The sequence below is a fragment of the Chiloscyllium punctatum genome, chromosome 19, assembly GCF_047496795.1.
Source record: "Chiloscyllium punctatum isolate Juve2018m chromosome 19, sChiPun1.3, whole genome shotgun sequence".
Taxonomy (NCBI): domain Eukaryota; kingdom Metazoa; phylum Chordata; class Chondrichthyes; order Orectolobiformes; family Hemiscylliidae; genus Chiloscyllium; species Chiloscyllium punctatum.
This window is the reverse complement of record NC_092757.1, coordinates 67,544,021-67,566,266: the sequence shown is the minus strand read 5'-3', so window position 1 is coordinate 67,566,266 and position 22,246 is coordinate 67,544,021. Positions and strand designations below refer to the sequence as shown.

General features: G+C 38.2%; 1 protein-coding gene and 1 long non-coding RNA gene across 3 annotated transcripts in view; one reads left to right on the top strand and one right to left on the bottom strand.

Moving 5' to 3' along the window:
• LOC140491433 (uncharacterized) overlaps positions 1-12,033 on the bottom strand; it is a 40,890-nt gene extending 28,857 nt beyond the window's left edge. The window contains exon 1 of the long non-coding RNA XR_011963309.1: positions 11,939-12,033. This is a non-coding gene — a long non-coding RNA (uncharacterized lncRNA). The remainder of the gene's footprint in view (positions 1-11,938) is intronic.
• myo19 (myosin XIX) overlaps positions 1-22,246 on the top strand; it is a 64,728-nt gene that overhangs the window by 34,921 nt on the left and 7,561 nt on the right. For both annotated transcript variants that reach the window (XM_072589589.1, XM_072589590.1), the window contains 13 exons: positions 528-618; positions 888-1,059; positions 1,926-1,999; positions 2,712-2,833; positions 3,434-3,547; positions 7,954-8,130; positions 12,007-12,147; positions 12,249-12,356; positions 12,876-12,946; positions 13,351-13,463; positions 13,853-14,019; positions 17,991-18,120; positions 22,122-22,207. In XM_072589589.1, coding sequence (XP_072445690.1) covers positions 528-618; positions 888-1,059; positions 1,926-1,999; positions 2,712-2,833; positions 3,434-3,547; positions 7,954-8,130; positions 12,007-12,147; positions 12,249-12,356; positions 12,876-12,946; positions 13,351-13,463; positions 13,853-14,019; positions 17,991-18,120; positions 22,122-22,207 — 1,566 coding nt within the window. The remainder of the gene's footprint in view (positions 1-527; positions 619-887; positions 1,060-1,925; positions 2,000-2,711; positions 2,834-3,433; positions 3,548-7,953; positions 8,131-12,006; positions 12,148-12,248; positions 12,357-12,875; positions 12,947-13,350; positions 13,464-13,852; positions 14,020-17,990; positions 18,121-22,121; positions 22,208-22,246) is intronic.

The window sequence follows — 22,246 nt, the reverse complement described above, 5'->3', positions numbered from 1 at the left end:
CCATCAGGGAACTATTACATCAGATTAAGGAATATGAAAATTGGGCAGAATAAATAACTGTGTTTAAAAGTAGAAAGAACAAAAAAAACTAGAATTTGAGGACAGTTTTCATAATATTAAAATATGGGTAATATAGCCCTGTAGATTTTTTTTCCTTGTTCACAGAATGAAAAGGAATCCAAATCAGGAGATGCAGGTGAGGAAAGTGGGTCAGGAGAACTGGACATTTAGTGATAGAATTGTGTTTTGAATCGAAGTGGGAAGGCATCTTAAGTTCTGAGGAAGAAGCCTTTGAAGGGTGACAAAAGCAAAAAAAAAGGTGAATTAAAGCCTCAACAATGAATAGGCGTGTATGTAAAAATCCAAAGGTACTAAAATATATAAAAGTGAATTTTAATTAATTGGATTGTGTATTTCTTGTGGTTTATTCTGTCAAACATTTTAAGTATATTTAGCATGAATGTGGGAGAAGTGCTTGTCAGCACAGTTCTTGTTATTCTTCCATTTGTTTTGTGCTTTTCCATTAGATTCTAGCGGGTCTTCTACATCTTGGAAATGTGCGATTTAGCTCTCCTACAGATGAGTCTCACCCTTGTGATCTTAAAGAAAAAGCAAAGTGTAAGAGATGTGAAGTGGATTATTATTTTAAAAAATGCTTCTTTAAATTCTGAAGAGGTTATACTTGGGAGAAATTTCCTGGAGTATTGAGGCCAGTATCTTGACCTTTTTTTAAAAAAAAATTATTATTCAATGATAAAGAAATCCAGGACAGTGTGCTTTCTGTTGGCCTTAGTTTTTTTTTTCAAAACTGCAAATAGTTCGTATGTGTTCTTCTGATTTAAGCTTATCTTTGCACCAGTGTGTTAATCAGAATCTATTTCCTTTAGACTTTCTTAAGAGAACTGCAAATCTACTGAAAGTTTCTGAGGACAGCCTTTTGGAAGAGCTCAGAGTCCGGACTATTATAGCAGGCAGACAGCAGCAAGTGTTCAAAAAGCCGTGTTCCAAAATAGAGTGCGGCATGAGAAGGGACTGTGTGGCTAAAGTCATCTATGCAAAGTAGGTGGTTTTTTTAAAACTGAGAACTTAATGTAATGCTGTTTTCTCATTCAGTTGAGCAGAGTACTTTTCCTCTGTGAAAAGTGGAGCATTAGTAAAGTAAAAATTTTGATCTTCTTCTGCAATTATCTGTGATTCCTTGATAGTTTCCCTGTTGACTTTGTAAATAGTTATAATGTCCTATGAAAACTAGATGGATCGTAGGCATTAGAACAGATGTAAATTAAACTGGGATGTTGCAAAGTGAAACATTAAGTGTATCTTTTTGTCAGAGGTGCCATCTTTTTGTTAATGACACTATTTCAGGAAAAACATAAAACTCCAAAAGGTCTTGGTCAATATTCTGCCTCATTTAACAAGAGTAATAACTGATTCATCAGCCATTTATTTCATTTTCTATTTGAGAGATCTTGCTGTTGGCAAATAGGCTAGAGCAAATGTAATTAATTATAAGTATAGCACTTTGGAATATTCTGATACTTTGGATAATGCATATCTTCACTTTGCAAAGAAGAATATTGAGAAAGTGCTTGTATTGAAATCACACTGTATCACATTCTTAATATACGACAATGTTTTTCAGCCGATGGGTGACATTTGGAAAGTCATCACGTCTAGCAACTTTGGTAACCAACTTTTACTGTCAATCATGTTAATAGGCAAAACACTGGGACAACTCTTCGCAGCTTTCAATAATGCTAAGAGATGCTTTGCATCACCTGAGCTGGAAGATGGTTGATAGTACTTCATTACAGCACTGAACATCTATTGACTGAGATGAACTTACATGTGTAAATCTGTCACAGTATATTTTTTTTGTTTCCTTGTTATTGTTTGTTTAAATGTTTTTTTTGGGTATTTTGCAGATTGTTTGACTGGCTGGTAAAAATTATAAATGGTTCCATATGTTCAGATTCATTCAAGTGGACAAATTTTATAGGTAATTATGATAGTTTTATAATATTCAAATTTGGAATAGTCACTTATCTGGTCCTTTCCATGACTGTGTTCTAAGAGAATAGAACAGGGTGATATTCCAGATGAATTTTCAGTCATAAGGTGGATCTGGCAGGAGAATAAAAGAGGAAGAGTACTTCCTGGAAGTACACTCATTTAACAGGGAACAATATTTCACAAATTTTCTTGATTTTTAAAAACACATCATTTGTGTCTAATCTAACTTATGGAGAGTGAATTTTATATTTTTTTCTTTGAGTCTAAGCACGGAGGTAAGGCTGGGACAAGTGTCCACGGAATCAAATTGCCTGAAATTGCTTCCTGAACATTTTTTAAAAAGAAAATTTGTTATGCATTACAAGTAAGTTAAGATGCAAGCATTTTGTATAGACAATGGTAATCAGTCATAGGCTTTTGTGTTTTGCCACCTTGGCATCCCTTGCATTGCACTTTATTTATAAATTAACCATTAATTCTACAAACCTGATGGATTGCACAAGAACAGAAAAGAAAACCATCTCTCAAGGGACAAGTGTTTGTAGAAATTGAAGTAAAAAGAACAAGTTGAATGCTTATCTTAGAATGTTTATCGGGCCACTTTTAATTTTTAAAATGACTTCAGTCATGCATTGTTGTAAATATTTACTGCAATTGAGCAAAACAGAGTGATGCTTAATATTTTCTTGTTTGTGCAGGTCTGTTGGATGTGTATGGATTTGAGTCATTTCTACAAAATAACCTGGAACAGCTTTGTATTAACTATGCAAATGAAAAGCTCCAGCAGCATTTTGTGGCACATTATCTCAAAGCACAGCAAGTATGCATGCTTGATGATCCAATATATCTTTAACATGATGCAACACAGATGGTTCATGTGGAATTGTATTTCCACCTATGAAGTATTACAACTAAATCTTCAATTAATCACAATGAATCAGCAAAAGTTTGTTAGAATTCAATATGAAACTTGAAACTTATGATGCATTAACATAAGATGCAGGATTCCAGTTATTACCATGCAGAAAAATCTGTTTAAAGCTCAGTGATAAACTGTTGTAGGATTCAACCTTTATTTGTGTGTACCTTTTTTTTTCGTAATCCCCCTTTTAGGGTCAAGTATCTCTCAAAAGCAGTACAGAAACCTGAAGAAACTAAGTGTTTAATTGCCTGTTAGAAATGCAAGATTGTTATTCCTAAACTCAGTAATATTGAATGTATTCAGTTAAGCTTTGTACAATGAAGTCTATTACAAGTAGCTGTAATTCTGTTAATTCCACACATGAAGAGAGCAGGGAAGTAGCAATAGGCTAGCAATAACATATGCAAACAACAGTTGTTGCAAATGAGATTTGGCTCATTTTCAAGAGAACTTGCTATAGTTTTGTACTTGATGTTTTTATCCCCTGCTGTTCGTTAGGAGGAATACACCGCAGAAGAGCTGGAGTGGTCCTTTGTTACTTACCAGGATAACCAGAGCTGTTTAGATCTGATTGAAGGAAATCCTACTAGCATATTTTCCCTTTTAAATGAGGTGGGTTGTTTCTCAAACTTGTTGTTTGTAAGCATAAGCTAAATAGAAAGTGCAGATTTAAAGGTCACAGTAGTTTGGATCTTTTGTTAGTTGATTTGAATTTCTTGCCTTTGGTGAAAATAGGAAGTAGAAAATGGAAATCTTTTGAGAATTTTCAGTGAACTAATTACCTACCATTGTACAGGACATCTCCTAATCCTTTAACACAGCTGGCATTGTCTACTTTTGAAATGAAATCTCAAGTGTTTTCTAATCTTTCTTTCCCATTACCTCAAAAATTTGTTATTTCTCACTTCCTTAAATCTTTCATTTTGCCCTAAGTCTTCATACATGCAAAATGCAAAATTGGTGTAACCTAATAAATAACTTGTAATTTGTCCTCCTTTGCATTTCAATTTAGGTACTGCAAATGACTTGTTTAGTTCAGCAGTAGTTCTTTCATCCAAGTTGGAAGGTTGATGTTCAAATCCTTTGGGATTTGAGTGCATTGAAAGTTAAATACAGTGCTGAATTGTCAGTGATGCAGCTGTACAATGGAATGTTAGATGAAGATCATATGTGCCCATTCAGATGGATTCGATAGTGTTATTTCAGAAGCAACATCTCCACTGATATCTTTGCATAAAATTTATTTCAGGGAAACAGCATAACTGGTTGATTTCAATGTTCACTATCTATATGACCCCCATATTGGATCTCTTCTTGCCCTACTTCATCTAAGCATTTCTATGTAAACTTTTATTCCCTTCACCCTTCTGGTACACTCCTTCAGCAGCCGTGTAAAGGCATTTATACTACTTGCCTGAAGTACCCCATATGGTAGAAAGCTCTGCATTCTGTATTTATACACCAATCAACAACACAAAAAAAAAATGATTATTGGTTTATAATACCTTGCTGTGTGCAAACTGGCTGGCCTGCTTACCTAGAAACAGTGACTGCACTTCAAAGAGTTGTCCGCAGGTTGCCTAATTTTCTGAGTCTCCTGAGGATGCGTGCAAAAGGGATTTTAGAAATGGAAAGAAAAATTCTGAAGAAGGGTCATTGGAGCTGAAACATTAAATCTGATTTCTCTCCAAAGATGCTGCCAGACCTGCTGAGTTTCTTCAGCAATTTCTGTTTTTGTTTTACAAATGGAGGCTGATTTTTTTTCTTTGTTGCTCTTGATTATTCAATTTCAATTTTTTTTGTACTTGCCTTTTGGTTTCTGAAAAGTTGCACAAGCTTATTTTGTACATGTTATTTGAAATTGGGAATGAAATGCTCATACCTGTATAAGGTGTCAGTGCACAGACATAGGATTAATAAAATAATTTGAGGTACTGAGTTACTAGTTTATTTTTTTACTAGAATCCCAGCAAAGTATTTACACCAACAATCTAACTCTGGTAGCTATGAGGAAATGTAGACTGCAATTTATCAACTATTGTCAGGTGAAATTTCTTTCTTGAACTGAAAAGATTGTCTTCAAAATTTAGTTCCACCAATTTCACTAACTTTACTAATTCCAAGATCAGTGTTACATTTACTACACTGACATGGTATACAAATACCTTTTGCCTCAACTGGTCCTTGGTGGTATTCGTGTTGCCGACAGCCCCTCCCCATTCTCCTTTGCCTAACACTCCAAATATAATCTAATCCTTCCTTTCTCAAGTGCTTATCTGACTTCCTCTTAAATGCAACTGTGCTTTTTACCTCAATTCGTTTTTGTGGTAATGAGTTCCCCATCCTATCTGCTGTGTGCATTTGTTTCAGAAAGTTGCTCCAGTTTCCCTGGTGAATTTGTTAGTGACTATCTTATAGCATTTACTCCAAGGTTTACTCCAAGTAGAAACACTTTTATCTCAAACTCCTTCATTATCTATTGTTACAACACAATGACAGATAGCTAAACCAAATTTTACCTCTTCATTTACAACACTGTAAAATTAAAATTTTCAAATGATCTCAAAATTTATCTCAATGGTTCCTAATCAGGCTTTTGAATAACAATCTCAGACAAAGTTGTTTTACGGTTGTGCTTTTAAACCCAAAGGCCTTTGCCTTCAGCTCCATTCACAAAAAAAAGGTTAGATAAACAAATGCAGTTAAGGGATAAATAATACAAAATAACAAAACTGGCCAGATTACTTAAGTTGTTTTCGTGATACATTGTTTCACTCACATAGATGATGGCTTCTTGGTTGATTTTCTGAAGATGTCAGGGTCATCTTTACAGTTCACTCAGATACACACAGTTAAAAATCATACAACACCAGGTTATAGTCCAACAGGTTTAATTGGAAGCACACTAGCTTTCAGTGTTGTGTGATTTTTAACTTTGTACACCCCAGTCCAACACCGGCATCTCCAAATCACAGATACATACAGTAATTCTTGTAACTTGGTTCTCTATTCTGAGCTTCCAAGAATTGATAAGGGTTAGCTTTCAAATCTTTAAGCTGTAGCAGCAACAACCTGATTTTTTTTTCCACAGAAAACACAGTCTAAAACTGAATTCAAACTTTGACCAATCCCTGATGCGCACACACTGTTTATTCCAAAATGTCCCAATTACCATTCAACTGCCAATCTAGTTGACTATATGGTCTTTTCCGGACTTGTTGGTCGCAGTTCCCAGGTACTGACCTTGTTTCACCACATACAATTTGAGTGAATTTTGGTAAATCAGGAATTATGCGCATTGTACAAATTGTGTTCAAATGTACTTTGGTAAACATAGCATATTTTCTACACCGCAGCAGAGACCACACTTAGAATTTCTGTTAACTGTTTAAATATAATACTCTTCCCTGGTGTTGAAGTGTCTGCAGAACATTTTGGTTTAATAGTAAACTTAGAGTTGGAAATAGGCAGACTTTGTGACAGCATGAATGTGGTCAAAAACTCAACTCCGATTTGACACCATGATTACCACAGACTGATTTGGTCAGTTTATCATGAAAAATAGCATTGTTTTCAGTCCTTGCTCCATTTCCTACTTCATCTTTCTCCTTGGTAATAGTATGAGATTAAACCAAATAATTGTTTATTTCCACCACTGTAACTTTAGCCCTGCTGCATTCCCCATTTTTTGCCTTAATTGCACCTAGAAAATTCTCTGTACACTTGTAAAGTCAAACAAACAGCTGACTGTTCCCTCACATTCTAACCTCCATAAACTTGAATTCTTCTAAAACTCTGCTGCCCTAATCTTAACTTGCACTAAGTCCCATTACATTCCATTCTTGTACTTCTCGACTTACTTTAGTTTCCAGTCAAGCAAAGTCCTAGTTTACTAAATTATTGCCCTTAGTTTAGTATCTTCCATGGCTTTCTATCTTTGTAGTCTCCTTCAGCCTCACAGACCTCTTCAATATCTCCAATCACCTTCTTGCTTCTTGAACATTTCTAATTTTAATCATGCCACCATTAGTGGCAATGTCTTTGGTTTCGTATGGTTTTGAATTCCTTCCCAATGGCTTTTTGCGCCTCTACCTTGCTTTTCTCAGTTAAAACACTGTAATATCTACCTCTGGCCAAACTTCAATCAACATTTCCTAATGTGACTTAATATTTTGTTTTTATCTTGCTCGTGTGAAGTAGCTTGACACCTTTTGTTATATTAAGATACTTGTTAACGCTCTCAGCCTCTTCTTTTTCCAGAAAAAAAAGGCTTCAGCCTTCTCTTATCTCTGTATCCTCTCCGATCTGGTATCATCCCTGCGGCTTTTGTATCTTTTCCAATTCTGTATCCTTTTTTATAACATGAAGACCAGAACTACTAAAAATGTCTCTTAAATCTATTTCCTCTTGACTGGCTGGCTGCACAAAGTGTGAGATGGCTGCTGTGCAAAGGGACTCAACATTGATCATAGAATTTGAATTGAGCATCAGACCTGACCCAAAGTGCTGAACAGCCAATAAAGATTTCTAAGTGTGGTCTCTGCTGTGGTGTAGAAAATATGCTATGTTTACCAAAGTACATTTGAACACAATTTGTACAATGCGCATAATTCCTGATTTACCAAAATTCACTCAAATTGTATGTGGTGAAACTCATGTTGTTGAAAACGTTAACACAATGATACTGCTTAAATTAAAGTTTATATCATTGTTACCAACCAGCTTAAATCTTCTCCTGCACAAACATTGATCCACTTCATTAATTCATGCTGTACATGAGTTAACGGAGGAAGAATTATTTAAAATAATGATTTTGTGAAATAAAACTTGTCTTCATACTTTCAAAACTGACTTGAATTTTTTTACCTGATTACTGCAGTTTTGTTAGTCTAGCTGCTATAAACACAGATGTATTGAGATTCATTTACCTAATAAATTGTAGTGATGGATTATGTGAATGGTTAGTAAATGCTCAATGATTCTTCATTTAAATTTATTCAGAATCTCTCTTCCTGTAGGAGAGCCGCCTGAACCGATTTTCTGATGCAAATCAATTTAAAACTCGCCTTCAGACAGTTTTGGCAAGTAATCACTGTCTGAGCTGGAATGTGTTTAGCAAGGTTCCCAATTTTGTAGTGGCTCATTATGCAGGAAAGGTTAATTACCAGATTGAGGGAATGATGGAAAAGAATAAGGTAAGGAAAATTGAACACTTCGAAGACATTCACTAAGACTGATTTAATGAGGTATGATTGTTTTCACACGCCATTATTATTGCACTGAAATGTCAGCCTAGATTATATGAACAAAGTTCCTGTTTGGGCCTTGACCCCCACTGCCTTTTCACTTAAAATAGTGCCAGATGAATGTAATATTTGTCTTGTCTTGGCTATTTTCTTTAGTAGTTCACCTAAACCATACTTACACTGAGTTTTAAAACAAATATGTTGTGTGACAATAGTTGGGCATGATTTCCCTGGTTCACTAATCTTTTTCATCGAGGCCACTACAGGGAAGTGATGAGCAAAAGTGAGGGACTTATCCATTTTGAGGAGAACCTAGAGTAGTATCTGTTAATATTATTCAATCTGTCTTGGTATATAGTAATTGTGTGGTTGAAGGGACAGAGAAAGAATTCACTTGTATTCAGCAAATTACTGGATTTGTTATATTTAGTAGATGATATGATACTTAACCTTTGATAGCTGAGGCATACAATACAAGAGTAAAGTGATTATGCTGGAACTATGTAAAATGCTAATTAGGCCACAACTGGTATATTGCTTGAAGTACTGGTGACCACATGTTAGAAGAGCATGTACTGTACTAGAGAGCACGCAAAGGAGATTTATCAGAATGCTGCTTGGGCTGAAGGGTCAGAGCTCTGAGAGAAGTTTGGATATGCTTCAGTTGTTATGAGGGACATAGGTAGGGTGGATAGAAGGCCCTTTATCGATAAGTGGGGAGATCAATAAATAGGAGGTGTGGATTTAGGGTAAGAGAACAGTTGAGAATGTATTTCATTCAGAGAGTGGCCAGAGTCTGGAACTTATTGACTTAAAGACTGATTTAATCAGAAATTCTTTTAATATTTTAGATCCTGAGTTGTAGGAGCAGATGTACGCCATTCAGCCCATCAAGTCTGCACTGCCATTCAAGGAAATCATGGTTGATCTGTTGTTTGTCAACTACACTTTTCTGCCTTTTCCCCATAATTCTCGATTCCTTTAATTATTAAAAATGTGTCTGTCACAGCCCTGAATATATACTTAACAACACAGCCTCTACAGTGCTCTGCTGTGAAGAATTCCACAGATTCACAACTGCCTGAGAGAAGAAATTCCTCCTCATCTCTGTCTTTAAAGGGTCAGTATTTAGATATTTACTTGCTCCAGTGGCTTCCAGCTAAAAGAGTCATAGAGATGTACAGCACGGAAACAGGCCCTTCGGTCCAACCCATCCATGCCGACCAGCTATCCCAACCCAATCTAGTTCCACCTGCCAGCACCCGGCCCATGTCCCTCCAAACCCTTTCTATTCATATACTCACCCAAATGCCTCTTAAATGTTGCAATTTTACCAGCCTCTACCACTTCCTCTGGCAGCTCATTCCATACATGTACCACTCTCTGTGTGAAAAAGTTGCCCCTTAGGTCTCTTTTATACCTTGCCCCCCTCAGCCTAAACCTCTAGTTCTGGACTCCCCGACCCCAGGGCTAAGACTTTGTCTATTTACCCTATCCATGCCCCTCATAATTTTTTAAACCTCTATAAGGTCAACCCTCAGCCTCCGATGCTCCAGCGAAAACAGTCCCACCCTGTTCAGCCTCTCCCTATACCTCAAATCCTCCATCCTTGGCAGCATTCTTGCAAATCTTTTCTGAACTCTTTCAAGTTTCACAACATCTTTCCGATAGGAAGGAGACCAGAATTGCATGCAATATTCCATCAGTGGCCTAACCAATGTCCTGTACAGCCGCAACAAGACCTCCCAACTCCTGTACTCAATACTCTGACCAATAAAAGAAAGCATACCAAACGCCTTCTTTACTATCCTACCAACCTGCGACTCCACTTTCAAGGAGCTATGAACCTGCATTTCATGATCTCTTTGTTCAGCAACACTCCCTGGGATCTTGCCATTAAGTGTATAAGTCCTGCTAAGGTTTGCTTTCCCAAAATGCAGCACCTTGCATTTATCTGAATTAATCTCCATCTCCCACTTCTCAGCCCATTGGCCCATCTGGTCAAGATCCTGTTGTAATCTGAGGTAACCCTCTTCGCTGTCCACTACACCTCCAATTTTGGTGTCACCTGCAAACTTACTAACTGTACCTCTTATGCTCGCATCCAAATCATTTATGTAAATGACAGAAAGTAGAGGGCCCAGCACCGATCCTTGTGGCACTCCAGTGGTCACAGGCCTCCAGTCTAAAAAATAACCCTCCACCACCACCCTCTGTCTTCTACCTTTGAGCCAGTTCTGTATCCAAATGGCTAGTTCTCCCTGTATTCCGGGAGATCTAACCTTGCTAACCAGTCTCCCATGGGGAACCTTGTCAAATGCCTTACTGAAGTCCATATAGATCACATCTACCATTCTGCCCTCAACAATCCTCTTTGTTCCTTCTTGAAAAAACTCAGTCAAGTTTGTGAGACATGATTTCCCACACACAAAGCCATGTTGACTGTCCTCAATCAATCCTTGCCTTTCCAAATACAGGATTCCCTCCAACAACTTGCCCACCACTGACGTCAGGCTCACTGGTCTACAGTTCCCTGGCTTGTCCTTACCACTCTTCTTAAACAGTGGCACCACATTAGCCAACCTCCAGTCTTCCAGCACCCCACCTGTAACTATTGATGATACAAATATCTCAGCAAGAGGCCCTGCAATCACTTCTCTAGCTTCCCACAGAGTTCTCAGGTACACCTGATCAGGTCCTGGGGATTTATCCACCTTTATGCATTTCAAAACATCCAGCACTTCCTTCTCTGTAATATGGACATTTGTCAAGGTGTCACCATCTATTTCCCTACAGTCTATATATTCCATGTCCTTTTCCACAGTAAATACTGATGCAAAGTACTCTTTTAGTATCTCCCCCATTTTCTGCAGCTCCACACAAAGGCCGCCTTGCTGATCTTTGAGGGGCCCTATTCTCTCCCTAGTTACCCTTTTGTCCTTAATGTATTTCTAAAAACCCTTTGAGTTAAGGAGAAGCCAATTTGCCAAAGCTATCTCCTGTCCCCTTTTTGCCCTCCTGATTTCCCTCTTAAGTGTACTCCTCCTGCCTTTATACTCTTCTAAGGATTCACTCGATCTATCCTGTCCATACCCTACATATGCTTCCTTCTTTTTCTTAACCAAACCCCCAATTTCTTTAGTCATCCAGCATTCCCTATACCTATCAGCCTTTCCTTTCACCCTAACAGGAATATACTGTCTCTGGATTCTCATTATCTCATTTCTGAAGGTTTCCCATTTTCCAGCCGTCCCTTTACCTGTGAACATCTGCCCCCAATCAGCTTTCGAAAGTTCTTGCCTAATACCGTCAAAATTGGCCTTTCTCCAATTAAGAGTAGAAAAGAAGCTGAGTGTTGCCAGATCTTCATTTCTAGGTGCAGACATGATAGGCTGAATGATTTCCTTTGGTGTTCTAAATGTCTGCGTCATTGATGGCATTATACAATATTATTTATACAAGATATATAAGATTTATATAAGAAACTATAGTGTTTTTGTAACTTCAAAATATATTTTTTACAATGGTGCCAGCAACTTACACACGTACTTGTGTTATTTATTTTAAAACTTAATGTAATATGGATGTCTTAATTAAAATCCATAAAATACTCATGAAATGCCTTTTTTATCTAGCCATGAAAGATATATAAGTAAACACAGCATAGCACCACAACTAACAATTTAATTATTAGAATGTTGCACTAAATTCCATTTTAATAGAACTATAGTTTTTTTTAGAGAGCTTTGCTGTTTACCTTGCTATGACACCATGCAGCAGATGGACCATTATATATCTTGTAAGTCATTTATGTTCTTGTCGTAGGATCCTGTTCCACCAGAGCTGGTGCAGTTATTAGAGAAATCTCAGGATACCTTATTGAAGGAGCTATTTCCTGTTGGAGATAAAGAACACAATGATAGTAAAGCTCAAAACAAAGCAGTTACTGTGGTCTCCAAATTTAAGGTCTGTTTGCATTAACACTGCATTGCTCTTTCTGCCAAATACAAGATGAGTTTCATCATTACTGTCCTCCAATGTTTCACCATCCCTCTCTTTTCCTGCAGGGTTCACTGGAAAACTTAATGTGTATATTAAACAGCACCACACCTCATTATATCAGATGCATCAAGCCTAACATGGACTGCAAACCTCTCCTTTTCAGATCAGAGGAGGTACTGTCATAAAACAAGAAGAAAATGTACATGTTGGTGAAGATACAAAAAATAAATTAGTTTCCTTTATTCACATTAAGGTGATAGAATTTGGATTAGCTTGATTTAGGATTGATTATCTCTATGTAGGCACATCTGCTTTCAGAAGCTGTAAAATAGAGTTTTGATTTAATAAAAAGTTTTTAACCTTGCCTTGATGTATGCGTTTAGAACTGATGGTTTAATAAATTATTTTTGTTAATAGTTTGAAACTATAAACAATTTTAAATGGAGATTTATTTAGAATATGCTCAAGCTTTAGATGTTATGTAATCTTTAATACAGTAGTATTTCTGAGTTTAATATTTTTGTACAACTATTACTCCGCAATATTTAAAATCAATGCATTGTCTTTGTGTACAGTTTTACTGTAGGTGCACCATCCTTTTGGAACTTGTCCATGGTATAGCTAGAAGGAAATTTATATCAAATATTTGCAAGTACTTAAGCTTATTTTCATGAGTGACCTATTTGCTTTAGATTCTCAGCCAGCTAGAAGCTTGTGGTATAATTGAAACAATCAACATCAGTGCAGCTGGATTCCCCATTAGGTATGTTGGTCTATTCTAAGTTATCTTGTTCAAATGAAAAGAACTCATAGCTCTTTATGTGCCAGGCATTATTAATTGCTTGTTAAGTGGAATAATGGATCTTCAATGAATTCTAGTTCTTGATGTATACCTAAACATGATGAAACATAGTATTTAGTAATTATGGCTTATTTGTTCCTGATGGTTATGAATAACTAATTGTGGAAACTGTATGCTCAAGAAGCTACAAATTGGGCCAGTTATGCACAGAATACTGATTGATTTGACAGGAGATTCCTGTGGAGAAGACCTGGTGTAACATTTACATTTCAATTGACACGGATTAAAAACCTTTTTTTTAATGATATGTATTGTAAACTATATTATTGTCCTCACAGGATATCTAAAGGTATTTTATTTTTTAGGATCCTATTCCAGCCTTTTGTGGAGCGCTATGGACTTCTGAAAACAGATTGGAAACTTAATTTTAAAACTGCAGCTAGCTTTAATGGATGCTGTCCTGCAAAAAAGAGGAAAGGTTTGTCATGAAGTTTTTATTGGTAACCCGAGTCATAACATTTACAATTTTAACTGTAATTGAACTGGTTTAATACTGTATTGATGATGTTGCTTTACTTAAAACATGAGTACTTATTTTTATACTGTTGTTAGGTTTAATGTCCATACTGTGTTTCTACCTAGTGCTGTATTATGCGTTCTGTTAATTTTCTCTTTTCTTTCCTTTGTTCTTCCCTTCTCTCTTCTTCCAGTATTTTTGGATTTGAATTCACCAATTCCTACACTTTCTGTTTGCTGCCTTCAGTTTGCTAACTGACTCAACTTTGTGTGGTATCTCTGATGCTTTCTTACATCTGCCTGTTATGAAGGTGCTGTTGCCATGGAAATGGATATCGTTTGACTTTGCAGGTTCTTCAGGTGGCAGCACTGAAGCTTTGAACATCACTGTACAAGACATACTCACTAATGTATTAGCTGGCCAAACTGTCGCCTCATCCTTTACGCCAACTGAGAAAAGGTCATGTAGCTCATTAGTACACTGTGGCAAAACGAGAGTGTTCATGACTCACAGTATGGTAAGTTGCCTAAATTATCTTGAAAAAAATCTGATTAGAAATTTGATTTTTAATTTTCATTAAAGTAGTAGACTATTTACCTCTTCAAGCCTGTCAGCCATTCAAATCATGCAGAACAGCCATGATCTCAAACTTAATTTCCATGTCCTGGTTTCAGATTGCTTAACACCTTTGGCTAGCTTAAATCTACTGATCTTAGATTTAAAATTACCAATTGAGCTTCTTTATTGCTTTTATCGGGAGCATTCATCACTTGTGTTCTCTCCCTACTTTACCAATTTCTTTCAAAATTACTCAATTAAATCACCTCCTCTCAGCCTTCTAAATGCTAGAAGATCTCAAATCCAACTTGTGTATTCTGTCCTCACAATCTCTTCAGAACTTCTGCACAGCATACCAGTGGATAGGAATAAAATAAAATGGTAGATGGCAGTCGATTGTGGCTGGGAGAGCCGCTCTTAGTTTTGAGGTTTTTTTCAGTGCTGAGCTGGATTTACTCACTTCCTTGCGGCAATAATTGCTGTTCTTTACGAGTTTTGCATTGTTTTTGAAACTTGTTAAAAAAATCAAAAACGATGAAACTTTAAAAGGGAGGAAGGAGAGAAAGTTTCGGGAGAACGACCACTTGGCAAGGTCGAAGTCCGAGGAATTGCATAAAATTCAGAGATCTGCTTTTATGATGTGGAGGTGCAGAGATGGACTGCAGTGCACAAGGTCAGAAGTCACATGACACCAGGTTATACTCCAACAGGTTTATTTGAAATCAAAAGCTTTCGGAGCGCTGTTCCTTTGTTAGGTGACAAGGTGATGTTTGCCTAATGAAGGGCCAGACCTCCAAAAACTTATGATTTCAAATAAACCAAATGTAATGTGACTTCTGGCTTTTTATGAAGCAGCTAGAAAATGTAGTTTCACAGCTGTCAGACTGAGAAGTTGCACAAGGACTCTGGATGTTGGGTTTCACTGAAATAACAAACAAGCAGTGCAGTTTCATAGCCGACCTGGGAGGTCTAATATGGAGCTTTAGTCCGGCTGCAGAGGTATCAGTGATTTAGAAAAAAAATACAGGAGAAGAGGACAACCTTTGGTTTTTGAGCCTGATCAGCTAAGTTTTTGATTTTTAAGACTTATAGAACTTCTAAATCTTAGATTTTTTTCTGTATGTCTATAATAGTGAGTAATGTGAGGACATTTTATTCTTACATTTATACTGTGATCTGTCTCTTAATTGACTTTTATGTTATGGATTGATATTAAGTTATCCCAAGCAATGTTTTTGAGCAGTAAGCCTAGACTAATGCTGCGTTTTGAGCAAAATATGTTCTGTTTGTTTTTATGTTATTTTTGGGTCTGTAGATTGTTAAAGGGGCAGAAGCGGCTTTTAGTAGGGTGATGTGCTTTGCCTAGTAGACGTGAGAGATCAGGGAAAACTTGAATGTTTCTAGAGACTGTGTCTGCAGGAAATATGTTTGGTGGTGAATCCTATCGGACTGCATGGATAGTTGGAGTGGCAGTTAGACGAGTTCACAAAAGCAAAGGGGTGTGTGCTAGATGGCAGTTTCAGAAAGATAGAAAAACCGAAGATATAGTCAGATACATGGTTAACCGCTAGGAGTGATTTGAGATGTAGCCGGGTAGTGCAGAAGATTCCTGTTTCTATCCCCATTTCAAACAGATACGGTGTTTTGGATACAGTAGCAGGGGAGGGCCTATCAGAGTCTTGCACTGACAGCCAGGATTTTGGTCCCCTAACTGGCTCTACTGAATGAGAGGTATGTCACGTTCCATGCAATCGATTATAATTGGGGACTCTCTAGTCTAGGGTACATACAGATGTTTCTCCAGCTGTCAGCAAGGCATCAGGATGGTGTGTTGCCTTCCTGGTGCCACGGTCAAGAACATCTCCGAAAGCGTACAGAATATTCTGAAAGGGGCAAGTACCAGCAGAAATGTTTTGTGCATGTTGGTACCAACGACATAGGTAGGGAAAGAGATGAGGTTCTGCATGTATTTCATCACCATAGAATAAGTGACAGTCATTGTCTGGTAGGAGAAAGTGAGGACTGCAGATGCTGGAGATCAGAGCTGAAAAATGTGTTGCTGGAAAAGTGCAGCAGGTCAGGCAGCATCCAAGGAGCAGGAGAATCGACGTTTCAGGCATAAGCCCTTCTTCAGGAATGAGGAAGGTGTGCCAAGCAAACTAAGATAAGAGGTAGGGAGGAGGGACTTGGGGGAGGGGCGTTGGGGATGCGATAGGTGGAAGGAGGTTAAGGTGAAGGTGATAGACCGGAGAGGGGGTGGGGGTGGAGAGGTCGGGAAGAAGATTGGAGGGTTCCTAGGAAGAAGATGAGGCGCCCTTCCTCTAGGCGTCGTGTTGTCATGGTCTGGCGATGGAGGAGGCCAAGGACCTGCATGTCCTTGGTGGAGTAGGAGGGGGAGTTAGTGTTCAGCTATAGGGCGGTTGGGTTGGTTGGTGCGGGTGTCCCAGAGGTGTTCTCTGAAACGTTCCGCAAGTAGGCGGCCTGTCTCCCCAATGTAGAGGAGGGGCCTCTACATTGGGGAGACAGGCCGCCTACTTGCGGAACGTTTCAGGGAACACCTCTTGGACACCTGCACCAACCAACCCAACCGCCTGTGACTGAACACTTTAACTCCCCCTCCCACTCCGCCAAGGACATGCAAGTCCTTGGCCTCCTCCATCGCCAGACCATGGCAACACGACGCCTAGAGGAAGGGCGCTTCATCTTCCGCCTAGGAACCCTCCAACCACAAGGGATGAATGCAGATTTCTCCAGCTTCCGCATTTTCCCCTCCCCTCCATCTTATCTCAGTCCCAACCCTTGGACTCAGCACCACCTTCTTGACCTGTAATCTTCTTCCCAACCTCCCCGCCCCCATCCCCTCTCCGGCCTATCACCCTCACCTTAACTTCCTTCCACCTATCGCATTCCCAACGCCCCTCCCCCAAGTCCCTCCTCCCTACCTTTTATGTTAGCCTGCTTGGCACAGCTTCCTAATTCCTGAAGAAGGGCTTATGCCCGAAACGTCGATTCTCCTGTTCCTTGGATGCTGCCTGACCTGCTGCACTTTTCCAGCAACACATTTTTCAGTCATTGTCTGGTGTCAATCTACCTTGTTTAAAATGTAAACCAAACTTAGCAGCTAACTATCAGTCAATATTAGCTGGTACATTCTCCCTGTCAATCAGAATTCACATACTAACCAATTAGCACTCCTCTCTCATACAGTATAAGTATTGTTTCCCCTTTGGCGTTTCTTGTGAATTATCCTAGTGAATGCAAATGTTCTTTTTTTCCAGCAATACTTAAGTTCAGTACTACCAAATGACTAGATTTCTCGATTTTAAACATATCAGGGATATGGGTCCAGTTCAATTAAATAAGGTAGAAGATAAGCCATGCTGTAGTTGAATGTCAGAGCAGACTTGAGGGTCTGACTGGCCTATTCTTCCTCTGAATTTTTTGTGTTCCTTTACCAGGGGAGGTGATGACCTATCACTATTATCGATTATTGATAAATCAGACTATTAATCTAGAGGCATGGATAATGTTTGGTCACCTCAGTTTGAATTTTGCCATGGTAAATGGAGGACTCTGATTTCAATTAAAATCTGGAATTAAGAATCAAATAATGACCAGCTAAGTGGGGAGAAACCCTATTCACTAAAGTTCTTTAGGGAGAGAATTTGCCATCCTTACCTGGTCTGAGCTACATGTGAGTGCAGACCCACAGCAATATCACTGAACCTTAATTGGCCTCTGAGTAATTAGGGATAAACAATAAATTGCTGGCCTAGCCAGCGATGCCCACAACCCATGAACAAAGAATATCTGGAAATATTCTGCCATCTACTACTGGTGCAATGTACTCCCTTCTGCATTGGTAGATTATGGGTGGATGTGAATGTTTAAAATGGTTAGTAAATGTCTACATTATTAAATCTCTTTTAGCTCGAATTGCTCGAAGGGGCAAGAAGTCAAACTCTTTCCAAGAAAGCACTTTACATTCAATCTAGCTGGCGAAGATATCGTCAAAGAAAATTAGCACGATCAAGGCGAGCAGCGACCATCATTCAAGCAGGCTAGTATTGTACCTTTATGGCTCATATTAGCAAAGATTTTAATGATGGAATGAAACACTTTTGTGTTTGTCTTGAGCATTTCCAACTCTGGTTTTATAATGAATACGTACAAAAGAAATCTCAAATAAAAGTAAAATACTGCAAATGCTTGAAATCTGGAACCAACACAGAAAATTCTACAATGATTGCACAATGTTCAGCACCATTTGTGACTACTCAGATACATGAGTAGTCCATGACAAAAAGCAACAGGATCTGGACAATATCTAAGCTTGGACTGAAAAATAGAATATATAATTCACACCACACAAATGGCAGACAATGACCATTTCCAATAAGAGATAATCTAACCACAGTCCCTTGATATTCAGTAGCATTACATCACTGAATACCCCACTATCAACATCCTGGGAGTTACTATTGACCAGAAGCTGAATTGGATTTGCCATATAAATACAAGAACAGGTCAGAGGTTAGAAATCCTGCAGCGATTACGTCTCCTCCTAACTCTTCCAAGCCTATCCACCATCTACAAGGCAATGTCTGGAATGTGATGGAATACTCCCCAACTATCTGGATGAATGCATTTCCAACAACACTGAAAAAGCTTGATACCATCCAGAACAAAGCAGTTTGCTTCATTAGCACCACATCCACAAACATTCAGTCACTCCACCACACTTGCTCAGTACACAATACTACTATCTACATGATGTACTGTGGAAATTCACTAAGGATCCTTAGGCAGCACCTTCCAAACCTATGACCACTACCATCTAGAAGGACAAGACAGCAGATATATGGAAACAATGTCATCTGCAAGTCTCCTCTTAAGCCACTCACCATCCTGTTTGGAAACCTGTTGTTTTTCCGTCAGTATTGTCAGGTCACACTCTTGGAATTCCTTCCCTGACAACATTGTGGATCTACCTATGGCACATGGTTTGCAGCAGTTCGAGAAGCCAGCTCAGCAATACCTTTTCAAGGGCAACAGGGAGGGCAGCATAAAATGAGTCAACATTTCCATGAGTCAATAAATAAAAAGAAACTCAGCAGGTTTGGCAGTGTCTTTGGAGAGAGAAACATAGTCAACATTTCAAATCCAATGTGATTTCTGAAGACTGGATATCTCCTTCTGCTCAATCTCTGAAAAATTATAATGACAATGAGTTAAAATTTTCAATTGATCCAGCATTCATATCCTTCTAGGAGACTGCATTTCATACTTTGCTACTTTTTTGTCTAAAATAGTGCTTTCCGACTTGACCCCTTCATGACCTAGTTCTAATTTGAAGATTGCACCCTCTTATTCCTCATGGAGAAATATTTCCTTTGTGCCTTATCCATTTGATGTTCTAAACATCGAGAAACTACCTGTCTTCTAAATTCAAGGAATTTATTAGCTAAAAGTATGCAAACTTTTATCACAATTTAACCCTGTTAGGTTGGTATGATTCTAGTCTATTTGAGGTGTAGTTCTCCAAGACAAATATATCCTTATTATTACTGAGTTACCATGCCAGTAACACGTATAGTATTCCTATTGTGGTGCATTGTGTGTAGAACAGAAGTATAATTTTCATCAACTAGCCACCTTAATTCCTTTTTGTACATGTGCACTGCCTTTTAGTATTGTGTACATGGACATCTAAATACCATGCAACATTTCCATAGTTTTTTAATGACCAGCAATTTTTAAAAAAAATTCTAATTTTTATTTGTACAATCCATTAAAGGTGACAATTTAGACTCAACTCCAGATGCCATAATTTTTTCCCAATCACATAATCTGTCTTTGCCTCTTTTGGAATTTGCTCATCTGTCTTCACAATTTAGGATACATGGTAAATTGGATTGTGGGTAAAGTAGATTGTACAACATTCTGTTTCCTCAGTGATGATAAATTGCACTAATTTCCCTACTGGTAATGTGAACCTGGCAGGTCTGAAGTGGTTCTCTCCTCCCCTCCTCCTGCAACATCCCCTCCCTCCCCAAGTCTTAAATCCTGGAATCATATTTGCAGCTTTCCAGTTTAAAAACAAAATTTCTTAATGTAGAGAGCTATGGAAAGTTATGATTTTTGTAATTTGCTCACCTCACCTATTTCTTTGAATAAGTTTTGGAAATTTATTAATTTAGTCTCTGTAATTCTGTTAAGTCAGTTTCATCATGGTCATTGCAGCAACAAAGGATCATTAGTCCTGCAATAACTTCCATATGATTCTGGCTTGAGTGGTTTCAAACTAACCACTTGAGTATCGTCAACAGCAATCACTTGCTAACGGGAATAATTGTCTGCCCAGGGAATTCCAAATCACTGGTGATGCGTTCTGTGGTCCTTGTCTGGCTGATGACTCCAGTTTCAGAGTCACATATTTGGTAGGTGTTTCCAGGCGGTCAAAGTAGTCCTTGGCTTTGAGATCCTTCCTTGGTTCCTTTTCTGTATTTTTTTCTTGCCGATGGGTGTTCTCAAAGATTTGTGACCCTTCATAAAGGAGATTTGTCCAAGATCATTTATTCTGAATGAGGGGCTTCCATGCATTAATATATATGTTGCATTTTTTGAGGGAAGCCTTCAGGGAGTCTTTGAAAGGCTTCCTTTGTCCTCCTCTTGTTCAAGTGCCTTGAACCGGCTGAAGACTTGTTTTGGTAGTTGGAACTTGGACATTCTAAGCATATGGCCAGACCAGCAGAGTTGATTTCGGATGACCATGGCCTCTATGCTGGTACAATTGGCTGCTTCAAAGACACTGAAGTTAGTGTGCCTGTCCTGACAGCTGATGCAGACAATCTGTCTCAAATAACTTTGCTCGTACCTGTCAAGGTCTTAAGGTGGCGACTATACATTGTCCAAATTTCGGAGCCATTGTAAAGAGTCAGAAGGCTGACTGTCTTGTACACAAGGATCTTGGTGTCAGCCTGGATGTCTTCGTCATTGAACGTTCTCGTTCTTGGGTGCTTGCAGGTCAGGTGCGATGTTAAAACTCCGCAATGGTGTCAGCCTTAGATGAGAAGTAGCTTCCCAGGTAAGGGAAATGTTTCATGTTTGGGAGGATTTCTTAATGTAGGGATGGACCACAACTTGTATAATACTGCTGTGTTGAAATGTCTCTTCGGAAAGAGAAACCGTTTACATTTTAGAACTCAACATCACAGATGCTGCCAAACCTTCTGAGTATTTCCAGCATCTGCTATTTTTATTTCAGATTTCTAGTTTTCACTAACTTGTTTCTCTGTAGGTTTCAATTTATATTAACTAAAGTGTTGCTGTTATACTTCTATTTTTAATACAAGCAAGAAGAAGACAGACAACTAATACAACCTGGTTCCTCAACTAGAGTAATCAGTTTCAGGTGTCCAAACCAAAAACAATGCACACAGCTGGCCATATTAGACATTTGTGTATTTGTGTCCCCCACTTCCTCCACCCTAACTTCCAAGTTTAAATTTCATTCTTTCCCTCCCCACTTCAGTTCCATCCTCAAACTAGCTCCCCCACAGTTAAACCTATTCCAACTATTACTAACTCAATTCAATATTTTGACTGTCTCTTCTGCTGATCATAGAACTAAAGAAGAATATCAAGGTATGTAACTTCTGGTCAACTCAACAACAAACTGATTATCTTAAAAATATCCTATGCAATCCATTCAGTTTCTGTAACATATTGTGTCTTAAGATAGTGTAGAAATAATTTGATTTATCACTTAATAAAACCATTTTTAATTTGTTAGAAAATTGGAAGTAGCAGCTATAAATTTTTCTACAAACGTTCCTTGTTCAACAGAAATTGTCTTCTGCGCCTCATGCTGACATATGTACAAGTGGAACGCAATGTTAGTTTCCAATTGAATTCAAGAGGACTTTTTAAAAAATATATGTAATGAAGCTAGATCAAAAGGCATTAGTTTAAAGCTTTACATACATACAGATTGTAGCACTGTATTTACAAACAGCATATTCTTTCTCATTTACAGTTCTTTTATTTGTTTCTCGACAGCAATCAGATCATGGTTGACCAGACGGTGGATTAAAAAACTTCATCATGCTGCAATGGTGCTGCAACGAGCATGGAAAACCTGGAAAGTGAGTTAGAGTATTGAACTTAAAAATGCTACTATGCCT